The sequence below is a fragment of the Danio rerio genome, chromosome 1, assembly GCF_052040795.2.
Source record: "Danio rerio strain M-AB ecotype USA chromosome 1, GRCz13ab, whole genome shotgun sequence".
In the NCBI taxonomy this organism is placed as follows: Eukaryota; Metazoa; Chordata; class Actinopteri; order Cypriniformes; family Danionidae; genus Danio; species Danio rerio.
In genome coordinates, this window is record NC_141021.1 from 9,285,435 (window position 1) to 9,307,863 (window position 22,429).

General features: G+C 35.9%; 2 protein-coding genes across 3 annotated transcripts; both read right to left on the minus strand.

Moving 5' to 3' along the window:
- Positions 1–292: 292 nt before the first annotated feature.
- On the minus strand, positions 293–12,904 carry si:dkeyp-9d4.3. The gene is made up of 11 exons (XM_087236668.1): positions 12,246–12,904; positions 10,829–11,025; positions 9,564–9,648; positions 9,041–9,150; positions 8,607–8,717; positions 8,307–8,408; positions 8,000–8,138; positions 6,100–7,091; positions 4,710–5,331; positions 3,700–4,543; positions 293–2,096 (listed from the first exon to the last, which is right to left on the minus strand). The coding sequence occupies exons 2-11, from the start codon at positions 11,003–11,005 to the stop codon at positions 2,000–2,002; spliced, it is 3,279 nt and encodes a 1,092-aa protein (XP_087092794.1). The 5' UTR covers positions 11,006–11,025; positions 12,246–12,904; the 3' UTR covers positions 293–1,999.
- Positions 12,905–15,583: 2,679 nt separating this feature from the next.
- On the minus strand, positions 15,584–21,334 carry LOC147846679 (uncharacterized). Of its 2 annotated transcripts, XM_087236525.1 has the most exons (4): positions 21,259–21,334; positions 20,818–20,877; positions 18,988–19,024; positions 15,584–18,057 (listed from the first exon to the last, which is right to left on the minus strand). In XM_087236525.1, the coding sequence occupies exons 1-4, from the start codon at positions 21,262–21,264 to the stop codon at positions 17,504–17,506; spliced, it is 657 nt and encodes a 218-aa protein (XP_087092651.1). In that variant the 5' UTR covers positions 21,265–21,334; the 3' UTR covers positions 15,584–17,503. The 2 variants fall into 2 exon arrangements, with proteins under 2 accessions (XP_087092651.1, XP_087092652.1); XM_087236526.1 differs by lacking the exons at positions 20,818–20,877; positions 21,259–21,334 and adding an exon at positions 19,729–19,867.
- Between the last annotated feature and the right edge of the window lie 1,095 nt (positions 21,335–22,429).

Below are 22,429 nucleotides of genomic sequence, written 5' to 3' on the forward strand. Positions count from 1 at the left end.
TTTAAACAAACAAATTAAATTTAGTAATGTTCAATTTAATTTGTTTGTTTAAAATCAGCCCAAATAAATTTAAATTGTTTACAACCCCCTAACTTAAATTTTTTTTAGTAAATCCAAGAAATCATCCTTGAATATTTTTTTTCAGTGGGTCACATTTTTCCAACCCTATTAACAGCTACCCTTTGGAGGCGTCTGCAGATTGACTTAAATAATGATAATATTAACAAGCAAGTCATGTTTTCGTCGCAAAAAGAAACTGTAATAGTTTTGGCGTCATAAGTCAAACCCACTCTTATATTCATAACAATTTATTTATATGAATTCCACATATTCTCAATGCTTTTTACATGGAAGAGGTCTTTGATGATCATTTCACCAGGGTCAGACAAACACATTAGCCATCTGAAGGTTTACACAAAATAACAACTGATTATTACACAGTTTTACACTGCAAAAGATTTGATACTCCAACATCTATTCCACTGACTTTGCAGGGTCAAAATCAAGGACAACACTGTCATGATTGTCGGAAAATGCTCAGTTCTGTTGCATCCCAGACGGCTGGTTTTAAAGTATCATTTATAAAGCTAAATTAACAACATGGTGCATGGATAAAAATATTGCTCTGTAGTCTTATACATCTTGCAATAACATCGTCTTAAATAATCTAATCGTATAGCATTTGCAACTTATTCTGTCAGCAAGTCTTATTTGTTGGTTGTTTGCATGACAAAACAGGGAAAATTGCACTGACACACATTCAGCCCTTACAAAAAAGTACTGAAGAGGTACTATGGTATCAGATGGTAATGAAACAGTACTTGGAACTCTACCATGGTACTGTATGATTACCATATCCATGCACTGAAGAATTGATCTGCTCATCTAAGATGCTTAAAAAATACCATGGCGCCATGTTCAAATACATGGTACGTTTTTGTAAGAGAAGACATACATAGTGCCTCATTTTCAAAAGTATGAACACAAACTTCCTAATTCTCTCACTCTTAAACAGATCCTTCCTCCTAACACACACATACAAACACACACAAACACTTATTAGAGCACATTAGGAATGAGCAGGTGTCTTTAGCATTCCATATTGATGCATTCCATACTCTATAGACTATCAATGATAACTATAAACTATATGTCATATATACACTACTCTCTCCAGCATCTTATTCTGTACTCTATGTCTATGTATTTCACCTTGGGCAGGGTGGGATTTGTCAATGCGAGAGCTACACTACACAGTCAAACATTCACACACACACTGACAACAACAGCAACAACAACAGCAACAACAATAATAACGTACATAAAGGTTACAATATACCTCTTTAAGTCCCAAGCTTGACCTCATTAGACTTCAAGGGAATAAAGAAATCTTGGATAAAATAGTCCAAAAAAGTCTGAATATTTTCAAGGGCTATAAATAGGACTGTGCTCATCGTCCAAAACGTGTTCGGTTTCTCATTGACTTGTCCAGCTGAAGACCACAAGGTGAAATTCAAAGTTCCCATTTACAAGTGGACAAGCTCTCGGCAGAGAATGGTACAGCTCTTTACACTGCCATCAAAAGAAATATTCATCAATATTCAACTCTCACTCCACATATTGTACACATATACACACACACACACACTCACACATAATAGCTTTTCTCTGCTTATAATGTATTTAGAAAGCTCGCCACATACAGTCTTTCTTAAATTTGTGCTTATCTCTGAAAGCAGCATGACAGCAGGCTGTATTTGCAGATCAGGATATGTTCTTGCGGTATCTATTCTGGCCACTAGAGTAGGACGAAAGGCTGGTGGAGAATGAAAGGGGTTTGAGGTTGATTTAACTTAAAGTATTTCGACTGAGAGTGGAAGAGCGTAATCTGCCCTGTCCTGTTCTTATTTTTCTGAGGTGGCATCCATATAGGTTTCGTTGGTCCTCACTGAAAATCTTTAAGACAATTGAGTGTCACACTCCCATTGGAATTAGATTTTTAATCTAACATGGCATCCAACTGGTCCGCAAGGTCATCAAACATGCTGCCAATGTCATCGAGGATGTTGACTGTGCTCTTGTTGTCCACGGTGGAGCTGGAGAGGGAAAAAAATAGAAGAATGAAGAGAATAGAAAAACTTCAAGCTATCGTTATCATAATGCAATAGCTTATGTTTCAATCCATTGCAGTCTTCAGCAATTACTGTGTGGTCTCGAATCTCTAAAAGTCAGCGCACATTCATTGCATTTTATCTTTGTCTTCTGAGGTGCAGGTCAAATATTACATAAGAAAAAATCCCACAGTAGCTTCTCCTATTGCACCAAATATTCATATTTGCCGCCAGTTTATCAGGAAGTAACAATTTTGTTCTCTTTGCCTAAATGGATGGAAATAGTGCTTTATACGTCAGTGTTTTGTGCAATATTTCAGTTTTTAGCATAAAACTAATTTACATCATTGGATGTAAACATAGCTAATGATAAGACTTGGGGATCTATCCTACACCTGGTGCAATGAGGCACAAGACATGTTTGGCACGATTTGTTGCTATTTTCAGACCAGCGCAAGCCTAAATTTTACCTTTTACGTTCTCCACTAAAAAGGAGGTGTGTTAAGGTGCGTTGCTATTTTTAGGTACTGAAATAGACTGCGCAACTGACCAACTGAAAGCTGGTCTAAAGTCCAGCACAGAGTGTGTTAGTTATGCATCTATGCAGGTCCAAAACGCATACACATTGGTTAATGCACACAGGATGTACAGTGACACACAAATATTTTTACATATGAAAAAAAAAAAAAGGATTAAACAAAAATTATTATAAAATTGTTACAAAAATTATTATTTTTAACATAAATATAAAAACCACTACCTCCATGCCTCCATCTCTGGGGGCTTTATTCAGTTTATTCATGATCATTTGCATATATAATTTTATTATTATTATTATTATTAATTATATGCATATTTATATTTGTTTTAAGAAAAAAAGTACCTGTGGCGCTTTGGAGACGTAAGCATCACTGTATGGGGCATACGGATAGGATGTGTGTATGGATATAACTCAGTTTTTTTTTTTTTACCACACTTCGTTATTATAGTTTATTTATTTGTTTGCTGGGAATTAGAACTGAATTTAGAAGTAGTTTTGAAACAAATCTTTGCGCTTAAATCAAATTAAACATGTAGACTAATGGATGTCTTCAGTGGAGTGCGTACAACACCGTTTCTTTGTACACGAAAGTAAAGGAGTAAAGTAGTAAAAGTAAAGAGGCCGAATGGAGGAGCTTCGTTCTTTATCCTCGTACTGCAGATGGTCTGTTTAACTGTTTTCTTGCTAGTAAAGGGTTTCAACTTTTCTATTTAGTTTATCCACTACAAAGTCTGCCATGTTAATAGCAAATGTGCCTTGGCGCAACACAACTGACTCTTAAAGGGAATGGGAGATGAGACTCTGATTGGTTTAATTCGCGTTGTGCTTTAAACACACCCATAACTCATTAATAAGCACAACTCTGTTAGACCATGCGCTAGGGTGTGCGCTATAGTGTCTTCTTTCCTTCCTTAAAATAGCCAAAGTGGATTCGCACACACCCTTAATGCTTTAGACTTTGTGACTAGGTCATTAAAATAGAGCCCTTATAGCCAAAGAGGAAAAACAGAATTTGTTTTTAATGTCTAGAAACATCCACTCATGTACCTGTCATCCTTCTTAATCTTTTCCTCCACGACTTCCAGAGCAGCTGCCAGGGATGCACTGGTCTCGTCCAGTCTGAGTTGCATTACGTCCCCACAAGAAGAGCCTCCTGTTTCAGCGATCTTTAGTAACCCTTGGCCTTCCATCTCTGTCTTTCCTTCTCCTTCTTGTGATTCCCCCTCTACTTGTGTCTGTCTGGCTACACCTACCTTCCTTCTTCTCATTACCACTGGTCCTGCTCCATCCCCTGCCTCAATTAAATGACTCCCCACAGAGGAACCTGAAATCAGGCCTTGTTCACCTTGAAACAATGGATCCAGCTGGATCAGACCTGTCCTTTCCATTTTAGCAAATCCAACTTCATCTACTCTCTCTTGCTTCCTCATGTCATCATCCTCTCTCTGCTTATCTGATTCTCTGAGCCTCTTTTGCACATCCAATCCAGGTACATCTACTTCAAGAGGGCTTGGGATGTCTACTGAGAGACCGGCCATGGAAGACCTTGGGGGCTTCACTGGAGCTGAGCCTGAGCCTGGTGTGGAGGGTGTTTGTGGGGTTTGTGGGGTTTGGGGTGTCTGTGGACTCTGAGCTGGAGATGTTGCTGGACGTGGGGAAAGCATGCTTCCCTCCATTGGTTTTGGGGTGACTGGACTCAGTGTCTGTGGTGGATGCTCCAGTTGTTCAATTGAAACGGGGCTAAAAGAGGCACTGAATGGACTGACAACATCTGGCTGAGGAGAACCAGGAGTTCCAATGGTATGGATTGGCTTGATTTTAACAGGTTTAGGCAGTGTCGGCGGCGGACTTGGCTTGGGAGATACTGGAGGAGGGATTTTCCTAACCTCAACTATAAAGAGACAGAGAATTCATGTAATGTACAACAAGAATTGAAGAAAAACACAATAACAAACATCAACTGTAATGCCAAACAAAGACCTGGAATCCTTCAGTTGCTGTTTAAAATACCCATAAATTGTATTCATTAATGAATTACTAAGCAGGACAATTGTTACCTGGACTATGCTGACCTTCTGGCCCAGGTAAGGGAACCCTTCTTGTTGGAGTTGGAGGATCGAATTTTCGAAGGGCCATTGCTGGTTTAGGTGAAACTGGGGGTTTCAGTATTTGCCTAGGAAGAGATCCAAAACCATCATGGTGAAGTTCTTCATCCCTACCACCATCTCCGACGCAAGCTTCAGATACAGGCCTTCTTCGAAAGTTCTCTGGTCCATCCCCATCTGTCCCATTACTTTGGGGCTGAGCCAATGCTTTGGGCCTTCGCTTTATCGTACTAGTTTCTGTCAGGTTGAAATGTTCACCATCAGTGTGATGTGGTGGTCGAGGCCTTCTCAATGTCGCTGTTGCATCCATTCGTGACCACTCCTCTTGAGGCAGAGAAGAAACACCCCCTTCCAGATGAGTGATCATGGAGCGGGGACGTGGTTCAGGGGCCTGTTTAAGTAGATGGGTTTCACGAGGTTCTGGTTTATGATGTGCCGTGTCCTGCCTCATCTCAGCTTCTTGTACATCAGCAGACTGCTTTTGAGAATCATAAAACTCGCTGATTGTGCGACGTCGACTATCTGCATCCAAATTGAGAACTTCACGGTTCTGCCTCAGGACGTTTTGACTAACCTGGGGACATGTACAACAGAGTTTAGCTAGGTTTCAATCAATCAATCAATCAATCAATCACATAATTACAGAATTATTTTCCTAAACAGTTACCCATGCATACTCATTTCCGGTACACTTAAAAATATTAGCTGCGTCCCAAATCGCATACTTATGCACTGTTCTACGCCATTTTGTAGTATAAATAGTGCAATTAGTGTGTTCACACTGAAAACTCTAAAAATAATGAGTGCACTTTAATTACCCGGATGATGCACTTATTCAGCTGCTAAAATGAAGTGTGGAATGATGGACACTTCACGCACTCAACGACCGCAGGTTTGCTTACGTAGCGGAAGGGGCGGAGCTATCGGACGCACATGTTGAATAACTTCATTTATTTTGGATGGTGAAAGCAAAATTCTCCTACGAGAGTGATTATAGCGCCTACCGATGGTGAATGCGGTTATACTCATGGCAGGTATTATTTGATAATTTGGTTGTTTATTTCACTGATTTGGCGACTGTCAAACGTCATCAGGGAAACGGTTTAAATTTCCGCTTAGTAGAAAAAACATTAGTGTGTCATTTGGGACAACACTACATGCATATACTATCCTGTTGAGTGTGTAAGTGCATAAGTACATAGTGCATGATTGCATAGTGTAGTGTATAGTGTGCCATTTGGGACGCAGCTATTGTAAAATAGTTTGTCAGGAATAATTGCACTTAATCTTGACAGTAGAATGTTTTATTCATAGATTTTGCATAATTAAACAGTGTAATTACCTGCGTGTAACCACTTCCACTTCCTTTACCACTGTTTCCAAGATTGGACATTTCCAGCATGGCAGCAATGTCTCTAACGCTGCCCCCAGATGACGTTTTTTCTGAGGCAATGCCACAGTCACTCCGTCTCCGCTCCCTGTATGTCACGTTGAGTAGCAAATTGTTAGCCCTATTTTCGCTTAATCTTGCATCATCAGCCACAGCCTCATCAGTCAGGTTCCCAGTGGAAATGGAAGAGCATGAGCGTTTTGGTGGAGTTGGAGGACGAGTCCGTCTCCGCGGCCGAGCTGTGGCAAATGACTGACTGCGATTGACACTGTTGATGTCAAGGGATTCGCCAGAGGTTCTTGTGGAGCTGCTGGAGGTGGTCTTATGTCCACCTAGTGTGGCGTATTTAACAGAAGAGTCTGGCATGGGTAAGTCAGCATCTGTATTGATAGACTGTCCACGTCTTGGCTGGGAAGGAGTTTGACCATTGCTCTCTTCTGTTTCTCCTTCATGTGGTAGACAAAGTACTGGGACGGTGCGTGCATGAGCATGTGAACGGGGAGAGTCGCAAGGCCCTCTGGGCCTGCTTTGTGTTTTTAGTGGAGAGGAAGGGATGTGTGAAGGAGAATTTGAAGATGAAGATGAGGTTCTACCTTTAGTTGGGGTGTGTGGAGGTGTTGGGGTGGGACTATCAATCGAGCTTGGTTTCTTCAGAGGAGGAGGGGCATTAGCTCTTTGTATCCCCCGACCCTGTGTGCTGTGCCGGGGTGAGCTACGCCCCTCCGAACGCCCATCTGGACGCCCCTCTGGCCGCCCCTCTGAACGCCCCTCCGCTCTTTTACGTATTCGAGCTGATGGGACAGAGTTCACATCTGGTTCTGTGCTGGTTTCTAATGGTTGTTTTGCATCTGTGCTTTCTTCTAACTGGCTTTCCTTAGAAAGACTCTCCGCTTCTGGAGATTCACTCAATCTTTTGATGGCTAGCATCAGTTTCTTCTGGTGTCCTTGTTCGAGAGAAAAAATATCAGACAGTTATTATTCTTGCTTGTGAGGTTTAAACTGTACTGTTTTTCCAGCTGAAATGACCAGCTGTTATCCAAAAAGCAAATAAAGAATATCGAGAAACTATAAGGCCTCATTTCCAGTATGGCTGAGATTAGTACAGTACAGGACACTTTGATCAGGCTTGTGTCTCCATTGCTAATAGTACCATTTTGGTAGGTGGGTGATGAACAGCAGAATGTTGCAATTGGCATCATTCTCACTCGAAGAATAAAGCCGTATGGGTCACTACCATATTGCATCTTTTGTAAACTCAAGTTCAATATTTCATATATTGATAGGCAGCAAGCCCATGCAAACAGAGAGAAAAAGTGTCACCACTTGTGCTTTGCAAAGGTTTTTAGATTCCCCGTAAACAACAATAGAGGACATACAGTACAGTAGATTCTGTCTTGAAATGTCGATGTTTGTCACAAGAAGATGACAAGCTTTGTTTGAGCTCAGGTCATCACTGTATTATTATGGTGTCATGACTCAGCTGTTTATTTCAATACGGAGCTTCTTGTGCTGTTGTTTCAATGGCTTGTCGCACATGCTGGTGACAATTCTCTGTAAACCAATAGCATTCAGCTGAGTGTCTAGCTCCACTCTTTTAATATCATTCTGTTGTGCTAAGTACCCTATAAAAGTGGTGCCAATAAGAGGAATGGCACCGTTTACTTTGTGGTACCTTTAACAGTGGAAATGGACATAAATGTGTACCGTACTGTACTATTACAAACCGTACTAGTCAGTGGAAACAGGCCATAAAAGAACCAACTAATAAAAAAAAAACGAAATACCAGATATTAAAATTAATTCAAAATCCAAAGCGGAAATACATAAATAAAAGAAAAAAAAAGTTGCATGCCTAGTTTAGTGAAGCCGATCTCCTTTAGGTCCTCCAAGGTAATGTCACTAATGAAGTCCATATTGTCGTAGCCGTTTTGAACCAGAGTCTGGTAGTACTGATTCAGACCAATTGCAGACAGCCACTCTGCCAGACTGGACTAAAAAGTTACACAGAAACAAAAAAATAATCATGGTCCTTGAGAATACTTTGTTATAGAATGTGAATGTACATTATGTAAAATGTAATCAACATTTTAAATTCTAGTTTTTCATTCAACATTTGAGTTTTCAATATTTTTTTCTACAATCCCATGTTATTTTCTTACAGGTTTCTCTTGAGGTATCCAGTCTGGGATGTTCATTTTGCTGATCTCTGAAAGCATTTTCTTCCTGTGCCCTGGTTTTGTCACTCCAATAGCAGTGAGGTCCTGTGGGTAGATAAACAAACATGCACACAAACACAACACACACACACAAAGTTGAATCTAAAACTCATATATATATATATATATATATATATATATATATATATATATATATATATATATATATATATATATATATATAGACAAACACACAAATGAGTGACATCTGGGGTTTGTTTTATTTATTTATTTATTATTTACCTCTGGTGTCATTCTGCTGATGGTCTGCAGGTCATAACCAGCAGTCAGAAAGTTTGTTGTATAGAACTGCAGCTGCGCACTGGTGAGCCATTCCACAACAGCCTCTGAGCTCTGAAACACACACATACATACACAAACAAATCAATAATTCAGGGTATCTTTGACAGAGTCATGATACTGTATGTGAAATAAAAGTGTGTTAGGCAGTTCACACTACAGCCACTGTGTGGCAGCAAAAACATTCCTTCAAAATTATACCTGAGCAAACTGTTCCATAATACTGTGTTTTTTATGGTGATATGATATTACAATCTTATACTGTGACAGCACTAGTCATTGTTAGGGGAAGTACTTACACACTACTTTTCAAAATGATGTTAATTAGGATGTTAATAATGATGTAGGGCGCATTAAGTTGATTTAAACACACTTGCCTTGCTCTCAGCTGAAGCTTCATCTTTCCTCTGCAGCAATGGATCCACAAAAGGTTTTTTCCTTTGCTGACGTGGGACAGCAGATACACTCTGAGGTCGCTGAGGGGATGCTAAACAGCAAATAAAATGTAAATCGCACATTACTTACCAGGAATAAACATGTGGGCTTATATAACATCTGTAGGTGAAACAAAATGGACATACAAGATGTGTACAAATGAGACAAACAGTCAAATCAATAGAATATATATATATATATATATATATATATATATATATATATATATATATATATATATATATATATATTTGTTGTATTTTGACATATACAATATAATACATATACATAATATATGCTGTAACAAAAACAGATTTTCCATAAACTCACGTAAAAAAGGTTTGTTTTCCTGTTTTTACTAACACCAATAAATGATAAATGTTCGAAAGTAACTAAAATAAGGCTAAGAATCTTTATGTTTCTATAAAAACTCAAATAAAAAGAGGCATACACACATCGCAGTACCTGAATTAGGATCTGAGACAGACTGAGATTGGTCCATAAGATGTTCTTTTGCTTTGGCTGACTGGGACAGCACTGTGGCCAACAGCTAAAACACACACACAAATGCACACACACACGATCAATAATGTGAGAAATAGAGACCAAGACAGACAAATGGTGCATCGCAATCAGCTCCTGATGTAGTGAACGTAATACTTTCATGTACAGAACAAGATTTTGGGTGCTGTTAGAGAAATCTGTTTACCCACTGAGATGAAAACATCTTCCTAAAGCAGAACTTTAGTTAAAATTTTGTAGGTCATTTTTTTTTGCCAATATTTAGCTTGAATTTAATTGTATTATCTTTTAATTTCTAAAAATCATGTGTATTTGATGTCTAAAATATTTTTAATAAATATATCTGTTTAATAAATCTGTTTTGTTCAAATGCACCAAAACATATGACCTATATTTATTGAGAAATGGATAAAAAAAAATCATTTTTAAAATGGGGTGTACTCAATTATGCTGAGCACTGTACATTGGCTGCTTCATATACCAGAAATATTCCAGTCTGATATCTATTCTACTTGTTTTTTTACTAGATTATTATGCATGTATCTAATGATGTTTGTTTGACCTTAGGCTTAAAGGGATAGTTCACCCAAAAATTTAAATTCTGTCATCATTTACTCACACATGACTTTTGTTTTTTGTTCTTCTCTGTTTTGTTGAACACAAAAGAAGATATTATGAAGAAAGCTGAAAACTGGTAACCATTGGTTTCCACAGTAGGAAAATCTAATACTGTGGAGGTAAATGGTTATTGGTTTCCAACATACTTTAACTATCTTTCAACAGAAAAAAAGAAGAAGAAAATATTAAGGGTGAGTAAATGGTGAACTTTTGCATGCATCACCACCTCATTGTGCATTATTTTGTGATGTGGAACTGTAGTGTGGTCAATAACGGCTGTAGCTGTGTGTTTATCTGAACAGATAGCTTAATGCTTATCAGCCATGATCTGAATCAAACATTCAACAGCCTCTATAAGTAAATTACTGTTTTGTTTTGTTTTAAACCTCTGTTTCACCTTTGTTTGTGTGGTGAGTGTTCACGATTCATATTTTGCAACTCCATTTTGATGCTCTCTGACTTTCATAGTGCATTATGGTGCTTATCAGTGCACGAATGTTTCAGTGCACTTTAAGAATTAAGCATTTGAGCTAGCCTTTAAAATGGCTGATTCATTAAACAGACTAAACTAGTGTTTGTATGTATCTCACCTTCACTCCCTCTGCCTGAGCATGCAGTCCCGGGACATTGAGGCCATGTGTGTTCACTCCAGGTGAGTGTGTTGGGGTGGTGGGCACGGGTACTGGAGAGTTGGTGAGGTGGGCATTGGCATTACTGCTTTGTCCACTAGCAGATGAGCGTCCGCTTAGACTGCCTGTGCTTCCCATGCTGCCAACACTGCCACCTGCTGGAGGCACAAGGTAACATGCAAGAAATGAAAACCTGTGAGCATGTTCATAGTAAAGGAAAAGGTCGCTACTTGAATATACGACAAGTAATTATGTGCGTGTGTGTTTTGTTTGTTTGTTCGTTTGTTTGATTGGTCACGCTTTATTTTAATGTACAGTACAATTCACGCTAACCAACCATTAGCTAAGATTTTTAGCTCCATAAACTACTGATTAGTTGCTTAGTTGTAGTACACAACAAATAGTTATAATGAAGTAGTTGCACTGTAAAGATATTTGTAAATTAGCATTTTTCTGTATTTTAATTTAATATTTTTCACTGTTTATTTTTGCTTTTGAATTGCATTCTGGAACCTTGATCTTTTTTCCAACAACATTTAACACTGAAAAGTTTGAAAAAGTGACTTTTATTAACATTTTAAATAGTTTGAATTGATATATTGTCTTTGATCGTGATGTATATTACTGTACAACAACCTTGTAGTAAACTGGCGGTACATTTTTTTCTCTGTTATTTTACAGACTTTTATTTTACAGAGGTTAAGGTCTGAGTAGGGATGTAAAATAAGATCATACTTTCTAAGTGCTAATAAACTGTTAATATCTTAATAATAGGCAGGTAGTATGCTAGTAGCAAAGGGTGTGTGTTAAAAGTGTTACTATTTGTTTTTTATTCATTTATTTATTTATGTATTTGTTTATTTATTTATCATGTTGATAATGTAAAATGATTTTTAAAAGAACAGGTCAGAAATTCTATTTTATTGGAATTTTTTTAAATGAAATTTCTATTTTTGGAAATGTCCAAATCTTCAGAAAAGATCCCTTTAAATAGCCGTTCAAATATCATTCAAAAACTGGAGGTCAGTAATAACACTATTATTGTTCAAAGAAATTCTTATTTTTAATCAAAAGTCACATTAAAGACATTACTGCGAAAAACAAATTTATAATAAATGTTCTTCTTTTGCACTTTATATTCATCAAAATGCACTGTAAAGAATGCATGCATTAATAAAAAGTTTTCTATATTTTGTGATTGCTGGGTCTTTCTCCTATAGTCACACTTTTGCAATTTAATTTCGGGAACTTGATCTTATTACCAAGAACTTTTAACCATACAGTTTAATAAAATAAATGTTACTGAAATTTGTAGTGGTTTAAATTAAGATTTTTTTCATGGGATATGTTTAAACTGCATTAGAAATTGTGTATTTACCAGCTAAAGGTTTCCTCAGCACCCAGATCTCTTCATTAGCGCCGCTCTGCTGGCCGCTGAGGGTAGGGGATCCATGAGGGCTGGAAACAGATCCTCTTGAGCCTGAAATAAATTATACACATAAACAAATGTAGTGATGTGAAAATTGAAAAATAGTGCTTCACAAACTCCTCACTGACAACCACATACACACCAAAGGAGCAGATAGTAAAGGGATCATTTAGGGCAGTTCACATGGACTGTAGCATATCTGACCGTAATCGGAAATTCTTGATGATAAAAATATATATGGTTAAAAAAACACTGTATTCAGACCAAATGAAATACAGTAAACTGTGCAGTGTTGTTAAAAAAATATATAGATATTTTGTTCTTATAATAGCTGCATTTACTGGATTAAAAGTGAAGTAAATACAGAAACAGTTTTACAGTTAACAATATTTTCGGTCACACTTTATTTTGATGGTATGTTTGTTGAATTTAAGTTACATAGCATCTGCATGCCAACTAATTCTCATTAGATTATAAGTAGACTGTTAGGTTGGGTTAGGGTTAGTGTAAGTTGACGCACTTGAAATGTTTCTTATAGTCAGTTTAATGTCTGTTGAAGGAGCAGTGTTAACAGATATTAAGCAGACAGTCTACTAATACTCAAGTGGACCATCAAAATAAAATATTACCATATTTCTTTCTGATTTAGCATTTACAATGTAATTTATTCCTGTAAATGCTATTTTCCTCATCTTAATAATTCTAATATGCTGTTTGGTGTAAGAAAATTTTTTGTATCAGTGAATAACTAATACTGATCCGTGTTAAAAAACAGTTGTGCTGCTTAATATTTTTATGGAAACCATCATACACTTTTGTCAGGATTATTTTATGAATAAAAAGGTCAAATTAACAGCATTTACCTCTTTAAAAGTTTTTGTTGACCATATAAAAGTCTTTACTGGATTTTTTGACAATTGTGAAACCAATTTAATTAAATTTCAATGAATAAAATACTTACTTATTTTGAGAAATTATATTGAAGCCAAAATTCTGAACAGTATCATGTATTGTAATTATATAATATATAATTTTACTTAAGATTTATGATAATTTATGCACCACAACAAGTTGCACCGTCAAATTTTACTTGGCTATGAAATCTGTCCCAACATTTTCTAATTATACATCAAAATAATAATAATAATAATAATAATAATAATAATAATAATAATAATAATAATAATAATAATAATAATAATAATAATAACAATAATAATACAAGTAATAATAATAATTTGCACTAAATGAAATGTGCATATTGAACACAACATTCTTAACAGTAGTGATGGGCAAAACGAGGCTCAATGAAACACTGAAACAATCTAAGCAAATGTGTGGAAGCTTTGAAACGTTTTGAAACCTGTTTCTGCAGTGACATCTAGTGGTTATTTTTTTGTCCTCTGAAAGCTTCAAAGAAATAGTTAAGCAAATTGAGGTATTAAATCCCACAGTGTAGAGTTGAGATTTCAAGTGACTTAGTTAAGTGGTGAGAGTTTCAAACATTTTATTTGCCGTTTCGAGATAATGGGTTGAAATCCAGGGTGATGCAGCTTTAGATGTAGGTTTTAAATGCTTATAATGTGTTTTGTGTTAAAATTGGTCTGACATCTGAATGAACACTTTGTGATTAAATATGTCGTTTTGGTCATAAAAAGTAACATTAATAAAATACATCAAGTCATAATTTCAGAGTATTTGTACAAGTTGAGATTCTGTGCACATGCACAGTCCACTAGGCCTTACGAAATAGTTTTTTGTTTTTTTTCTTGGCAGTCAAACGCAGATTCGCCAGGTCTAAAAACGCTTCTGAAATTACTGATGTTTTGAATCGCTATTTTCACATGAACTTGTTTTTTTTTAAATCATCTTAGTCACATGACCTGAGTGTTTCGAATCATCTTAACCACGTGACCTGGGTGTTTAGAATCATCTTGGTCACATCACCTGGGTGTTTCATATCATGCTTCGATACAGTGTTTCGAAACACTTGTGCTTCGGGATCTCGACACTGGATCAAAACATCAGCTTCACGCCATCCCTACTGAACAGTACTATTCATTGTAATTATATAAAATATAATTTTCATAATAATTATGATACTTTTTGCAACAAGAACATTTGCACTGTAAAATTTTACTTCACTGAAATCTGCCCCAACATTTTCTGATTATACGTCAAAATAAATTAATAATAATAATAATAATAAAATAATAATAATAATAATAACTAGAATTGTACATTTCCTAAAGGAAATGTGAATGGGGTTTGCGTGGCAAATCGATGGGGTACAAAATGGTACTAAACTGGGCAAAATAGCAGTAAATGCGGAGAAACGGTTAAATGCATGTGTTTATGTGGTTGCTAGGGTAATGTAAATGGTTGCTAGGGTGTGGCAACGCCTTTGTAATAGGTGAAGACAATAGAGATTTGATCAACCTGCATCAAAAGAAGCCAAATCCTGTCTTTCTACGATATTCCTGTGCTGAAATATGGCTTGTTTATGTTGTTATATGGTTGTTAGGGGGCCTAAAGTGGTTGCTAGGGAGTGTCTACAAATTTGTTATGTCACTACCTAATATCAACTTGATAGGCAGAGTAAGCAGTGAACCACCAACCTCTTAGAAAAATCTTAGTACACCTCTCCTCAACAGGCTGGTCGATTTGACACCTCACTCATCAGTGTAGGGCAAAAAATGTGGGAGGAGATGTACGATGTGGCAAATCGACGGGGTAAAATGCATTATCATACTGTTGCTAGGGTTTTGAAGTAGTTGCTAGGTTGTGGTAATGCAGTTTAATAGTTGAAAACAAAATAGATTTTAACAGCCTAAATCAAAAGAACCCAAACCCTCTTTCTGTAGAGGTCAAGTGCTGACATAAGGCTTTTTACTGTTGTTTTGTGGCTGTTTATATGCTATAAATGGTTGATAAGTAGCATCCACAATTTTTTATATCACTAATTAATACCAGATTGATAGGCGGAGTAAAATCAGTCCAAGTGGTGAAAATTGAAATACTTAAAAAATTGCTTTTAAAGTTGCTCAAATGAATTTCTTAGTAAAGCACATTATGAATCATATGTATTGATTTACAGTAGTAAACTGTAGTAAATATTATTTATATTAAACATTTTTTTAAGTGATTTTTTTGGCATAAAGGCAAATCAAAATTATGTATTCATATAGTGTAGTTGGCTTTTACTACAAATGTAGAAGTGCACCTAAATTGAATAAATTAAATATTGTTGTTCTTAATTACTTACGATGAGAGTGAAGAGACTTGGATTCAGGATAAAATTTTTATTTTTTACAAAATCAACACCAAAACAAAATCATGATAACTTAGGGATGACATAAGTGAGAATTCAAAAATGCAGTTTATGAACCAAGTAGTGTCAAAGCAAGCAGTAGGGCTGCATGATGTCAAAAATCTAACATATTTTGTTATTCCTACAATTGTATATTGCAATGTGAATAAAATTTCACCACATAACTTGAATATTTATATTTGAATAAAAAAAAAAAACAAGTTTAGATTGATTGAGATGATTCTGTAGTGGGAATACATGTGTAAAATCTAAGAAACAATCTACAAACATTGATAAATGCATGACAAATATACAATTAAAATGAACAGTGTTTTCTGAATCTCAGGTAATTCAGGTAATAATAAAAATAATTAAGTAAAATTAATTGCATTAAAATTTAAAAATGGTACACTCTTATTCCTGAATCCTTTTAAAATTATTATATAGTTACAAGCCTCAAAAACACATGCAAATGATACATTATAAAACAAACTCAACATTGCATATCCTGTGATGTGACTATTGTAAATGATCACATTGCTATAATGACACTAGAACGATGCATTGTGCAGCTCTATCAGGCAGGGTCAAAATGAGGAGCAAACAGCACTGTCAGGTAATCCACAAAGTAATACAAAATCCAGACAGACATTAAACAATTAAGAATCATGAAACAATGAAAATCAAAAACCTGATAACATAAAACAAGAAAACCTTTATACAGTACGTGTTGGCGTTCTTCCTCCAGGTGCTCTGGTTTCCCCCACAAGTTCTAAGAGGGTAGAGGTGAATTGGGTAAGCTAATATATCCGTAATGTATGTGTGTGAATGAGAATGCATGGGTGTTACTCAGTGATGGGTTGTGGCAAAAAGGTAAAACAAATGCTGGATTATTTGGCGATTCATTCCACTGTGGTGACCCCAGATTAATAAAGGGACTAAGTAAAAACGAAAATGAATGAAAAAAAAAAAAAACATGATCATGTAGGAACTTCATATCTTCCAAATGTTGCATACAGAAAATTATTATATTCTCAAGAAGACACGGATCCCTTCTCAAATGGCGTAATATCTGCCACCCTGTCCAATTCAGCATGTGCAGGTTTCTGCACACAGTGTAAAATGTTTTCTCAAAAATGTCTTGTATGTAGACAATGAAAAAGTTTGAAGCTGGTAAGTGGTGTCTCGGCTAAAGCTGGTGAAAGGATGCCAAACTATCATCAATATATAAATCCTGAAACCTGAATCAGTTCATCCTGGCCGAAAGGAATGATTCCAACAAATTGGACTATCCATTCCAGTTTCTGATGTGTAAGTCTTAAGTAGTCCAGATGACAGAAAAAAAGTGAAACAGCAATCAAGGAAATCCTCCTGGTAAAATGTATCATCTGTGGAGGTGCAAAGCTTTATGGGAAATGTAATCCAGATGTGGAATAGAGTGTCATCTAGTAGAGGTTGTGCATGCCCCAGCTGGTGATCATGACAGCTACATTCACCGTGGGGAAAAATAAATGCAACACTTTTTAAATACGGGACACATAGTTATAGTGTTTTTACTAGCATGAACAAACTATCAATTAATAATACATATATTAGTTCATGTTTGTAAATAGAATAATATTAATTATGTGCCCCGTATTGTAAAGTGCTGTAGAAGTTTATCAGGTGGATTGGCTGAGGAAGCATAGGGTCTGGAAAAGAGGAGAAGAGGGGAAAAGGTAGAAGAGGGAGAAAAAGCTGTGACAGATCTGTCTGAAGTGTGATGGCTAGGTAAAACAACATCAAATAAACAACAAAAAAAAAACACACACATTGTTCATCACATATCAAAAAAACTAAAACATCGTAGCCATTTTTCATCCCTAAATTTGGTGGAAACTTCAAATCCAGCATCACCCTACTGGATTTGATCTTTCAGACACCGGGCAAGGTTGTTTAAAAATATGTCATTGCCCAAAGGGGTCAAATGAACTCCATCACGTAAAAAATGGCTAGGATCTTTATGTTTTATCTCAGGGTGATGAACAATGGCACCACCAACTGACACCATAAAAGTAGCCATCACACGGTTGACAAAGCGCCGTGCCCTGTCAACCTTCTTCAGATTCTCAGCAGACCTCCACAGGCATCGCTGGGTGATGGCAGAGAAGATAATCTTCATCTGAGGGAACTGTCTATGGAGGTCTCGCAAGTCCTGCTTGATCATTGCGGCAAGTATAATACTCTTGATCTTACCAAGATCATTTCCACCACAGTGAACAAGCAGGACATCTGGCACAGCTCTTCCTCCAAGACAGCGGTGAAAGAAAGAGAGAAGGTTTCTCCAGACCAAGCCTCCACAGCCAAACCACCTGATATGGGCGTCGAGACCAAGGTTGGTCCCGACAGTCTGCCTTGCCCACTGTTCCCCACGGCGAATGTAGCTGTCACCGACCACGAACACGGTGGGTCCTGTTGATTGAAAAAGAATAAGAATAATGTCAGTTTTCAATAAAACGTTAAATAAACAAATAAAAAAAAAACCGTTGGTTCTGTTTTATATTTGCGGTGTACTGTAAGTTTAAAGGGACAGTTCCTAGTATTTCTCTGTTTTTGATTAGTCACTGTACTTGTTGCCAATTCAACATTTAGCAATATATTCTTGATGCGACTTTCAGAAATAATAAATGCTTTCTTGATTATGCACTGTTCTTTTCTGATTTCTAGTAAAGAGTAGTTTTCACTGTTAGTTGCAATCTTTTTTTTTTATGTGATAATGTTGGACAATTATGATGAACATCAAATAACAATGTATCATCTCAGGATTCAGAGGTATTGCTATGCATAACTACTAATTACTAAGCATAAAACATTTACAGAGCAGTATACTGGAAAAGAAGAAGCTTTTTTACATTTATGATGCAGATGCATAACATTTATTTATTTTTTGTATCTAAAATTACATTTTAAAAATACATAACCTAAGTAACATTGATATACGTTGTAATATCACTACTGTTGATAACACTACTGTTCACATAAATCGTATCAGAAATTGCAATTTAACATTATCTGCTTTTCCACCATTGTGTCGAACATTCAGACATGGTTACAAAGGTTTCCACGTGACCCTGTTACTGAACTGTAGTACCAGTGAACTAAACTGATAGAGTATGCCTGTACATGATGTCACCAAGTCTATATGACCATTTCCATGTTTACATTACACTCAGGATACCAAGGCAACAACTTAGGTATTTGTGTTATAAGCAGAGTTTGTTATGTCTGCAGCACAGTGGAAAATTTAGCCATTTGCATGCTCACTGGTCTGGATCCGCACCGTTCGACACAATAGTGGAAAATTGGTTATAGACCTAAAAATTTTTTAATGTTCATACTCACTGTTGCCTCTTGCATTAGATGCCATCGTCAAATATTCCTAAAACAGAAAAAGAGATGCCATGCATAAAAAAAACACTTATCAACCCATGTAAGTTCACATTAGATAAAAACAACAAAAAAACTACAAAACAATACTGCACTTTTTTTACACAGAATGAGTGGGCGATAAATAAAAAGGACACATAGATACAAATAGTTTATATTTTTTAGTATTATGATTAATCATTTTAATAATATAGCTTTGGAAAACACTAGAAAATATTCTACTTGTTCTAGAATAGACTAGTGAAATACTGAAATTGTTTTTATTAAAAAAAAATATAGTGAATAAGCTAGCTAGCTCCCTGCTGAAAAAATAAAAAAAACTGGTATGTTTCAACGCTGGTCTTGCTGATTTCATTGCTGGTCCTGACCAGACTACTTTACATGGACACCAATAATTAGATTTTAATGTGATTAAGACAATACTCTGATAAGGGGTTAACCTTGTAAACAGCATTTTTCATTTAGTGACATGTTAATTAGGTACACCCCTAATACAGCCACATCGTCACATTTTCTCCCTCTGTACCTGGATAGTGCCTGCCTGCACCTAGGACTCTGAAAGCGATGTCTGTCTCGCCCTAGCAGCACCTGTACCTCTCCTTTCCTCCTCTTCAGACTGCCTAGTCATGACATTGTAATATTCTGTCTTGTGATTTTTGTAGATGTTTGAATAGGTTTTTAGTATCACTACAGTACCTTACTGTTTTGTTACACGTGTTACAAACTGCAACGTTTGAGTTTATGGACGTGAAGTAGCTCCACACAAAATGTCGCATGTGCCAGCCCAGCGGACTGAGTGGCTACTGGCTAGCTAGCGTGCTCTAGTCTCTGCACTGCAGTTGTACGGTGCCATATTACGCACATGATTTTGCAGGCGGAAGAAAAAGTAGTTCGACTAAGTTGGCATTATTCAGAGAAACTATGGTAATTGTAGTTACTTTCCGCTGTGTTTCTACTTCCAATAAAATACATATTTGCTCCAAATTATTGAAATATCGATATTTTGATAAGATGATCGATTCTAGAATAGACAAAGCTGGTACGTTATCGGAGATAATCGATATTTAAGTATCGATCCGCAAATCACTAGTGCAGACTACAGACACCTGCATCGTGTAATGCGGAGGTTTTCTTTTTCTTCCATTTAGCATGCGGTATGAACTTTACTTAAAACCAGCAATTCATAGTTGCATCCAATATCTCGTAAACGCGATCATGAAAGTAACGTTAACACTTAAACAGCAACTCATGCAAACACCTAAAACTTATTATTGTCTTAATTAGATTAAAGCAAATAATTCGATAACTGATGTCCATGTAAACGTAGTCACTGAGACCAACAAGACCAGCATAAGCTGTTTTTTTCAGCATTGAGATATTAGTAACTAAGGTTAGTGTAGAGGTAAAGTTTATTTTATATTCGGATATTCAGACATTTTCCAGAATAACAGAAAAGTATTCTTTGCAAATTCTAAAAAGGAATTCATATAAGCAGCCAATGTATATTAAGTACAACATTTTAATATAGAGACCTCTAAATGAACAAAATTGTGATTATAAAACCAACTTTACCTCTATAAGGTTAGTTATGGCCTCGGCTTCCCGCCTAAATCTTTGTTAGCATGACTGCTCGCTTGTTCACACGAAATTAATCAGTATATATTTTTTTTATAAATTATATAGAAATGGCCAACATATATACATGTGACAACACTCCACAGCATTTTATTTATCATTTTAAGTGATTTAACAGAAGTTCGAAGAAAAAGCCACAACACAACTCACCTCAACTGTAGAATCCATGAAATGATCCAACTCGAACTTGTGACCAACTCTTTGCAACGGCTTAGCCAATTAGAAACAGATAATCAGTCATACATCCAATGGTAGCGCATTTGATTCCTTTTCAATTTAAAAGTATTTTAAAAAATTACGAAATGTTATATAACATGTTTTATATATGTATTTTTAAATGTATTTTAAATTTAAAATATAAATAATTTTTATTTTCTCTCTCAGAAATCATAACTGATTTTCCTTTTATACCAAGTTCCTCTTAATTTAGGCATCTTCATTTCTGAAATTAAATCGATGGGGTACAAAATGGTACTAAACTGGGCAAAATAGCAGTAAATGTGGAGAAATGGTTAAATTCATGTGTTTATGTGGTTGCTAGGGTGTGGCAACGCCTTTGTAATAGGTGAAGACAATAGAGATTTGATCAACCTGCATCAAAAGAACCCAAAACCTGTCTTTCTACGATATTCCTGTGCTGAAATATGGCTTGTTTATGTTGTTATATGGTTGTTAGGGGGCCTAAAGTGGTTGCTAGGGAGTGTCTACAAATTTGTTATGTCACTACTTAATACCGACTTGATAGGCGGAGTAAAACGAGCCCACTCTCAAGCTTCTACGACTTACTAATCTAGATATTGTTGTAAGCCATTTTGTGCCCAAGTTAAGTCTATGGGAATTTTTGGTTGTCAGCAATTTTATTTATAAATGTAAATAAGCCATTGAATTAAAGCTGTCATCACCCTTCAGAAGTCATACTTGTCCTCAAGCCGTTGTGACTGCATCCATGGTTCAATAACAAATGGTTGTGTCTAGGATAACCACAATAATGGTAAAGCTTTTAAAAAGTTGTGCAATATAGCAACATTGTTTCCCTTCACATATTGTAATTCAACATGGGTCCAAATTTGTTTAACCACTTGCATCTTACAATCATCTGGGTATCAGATGCAGTTGCAAAACTGTTATTATGTTTAAAAAAGAAATCATAACATCACCTAAAACCTTAAAGCACATTTAGGTAGACTGTGATTAATCTAACATATGCAATTAGCATTTGTAGTACTGAATACTTGCTTCTTAAAGTCAATAGTGATGTAGCATTGACAGACATTCAATAAAGACAAAACAAGCTGACTGTGCCAATTAAACCAAATTGTTTATTAAATCAATTTTTAAAAAAGCCTGTTGTGCTAAATCCTGCCCACCAGTTTGATCCCAGTCACACCTACTAAAATGTTAGAATAATGATTTAAGCAATTGAGCAATAATAAAGTTTATCTTATGACTGTTTTTCATTGTAAATTATTATAATTGTTATATTATAATATTTTATATTAATTATATATTATAATAAATTATATAATATTATAAATATGTGCATTTGAAATGGTTAATTTTAATTTAAAACCTCATTCAGTGCACTATCACAAACTGTGTACAGTGGCAGAGTTAAATTTATAAATAATTCTGCAGTTCAATCACCCTGCTAAACATGGTTTAATTAATAATAATAAAATGACATGATTATTTGCTATAAATTGGTGCTGGGAATGTTTATTTAATAAAGACCATGCCAGCTATAAACATAAAATTGTTTTAT

Coding starts and splice junctions, on each gene's coding strand:
- si:dkeyp-9d4.3 (XM_087236668.1), bottom strand. CDS start 11,005: ATGGGAAGCACAGGCAGTCTAAGCGGACGCTCATCTGCTAGTGGACAA. Junction 9,151..9,563: donor TGTCTCAGATCCTAATTCAG/GTACTGCGATGT, acceptor TTTGCTGTTTAG/CATCCCCTCAGCGACCTCAG. Junction 2,097..3,699: donor AAGATTAAGAAGGATGACAG/GTACATGAGTGG, acceptor TTCCCTCTCCAG/CTCCACCGTGGACAACAAGA.
- LOC147846679 (XM_087236525.1), bottom strand. Junction 19,025..20,817: donor TCATGGATTCTACAGTTGAG/GTGAGTTGTGTT, acceptor TTTCTGTTTTAG/GAATATTTGACGATGGCATC. Junction 18,058..18,987: donor ATCTAATGCAAGAGGCAACA/GTGAGTATGAAC, acceptor TTCAATCAACAG/GACCCACCGTGTTCGTGGTC.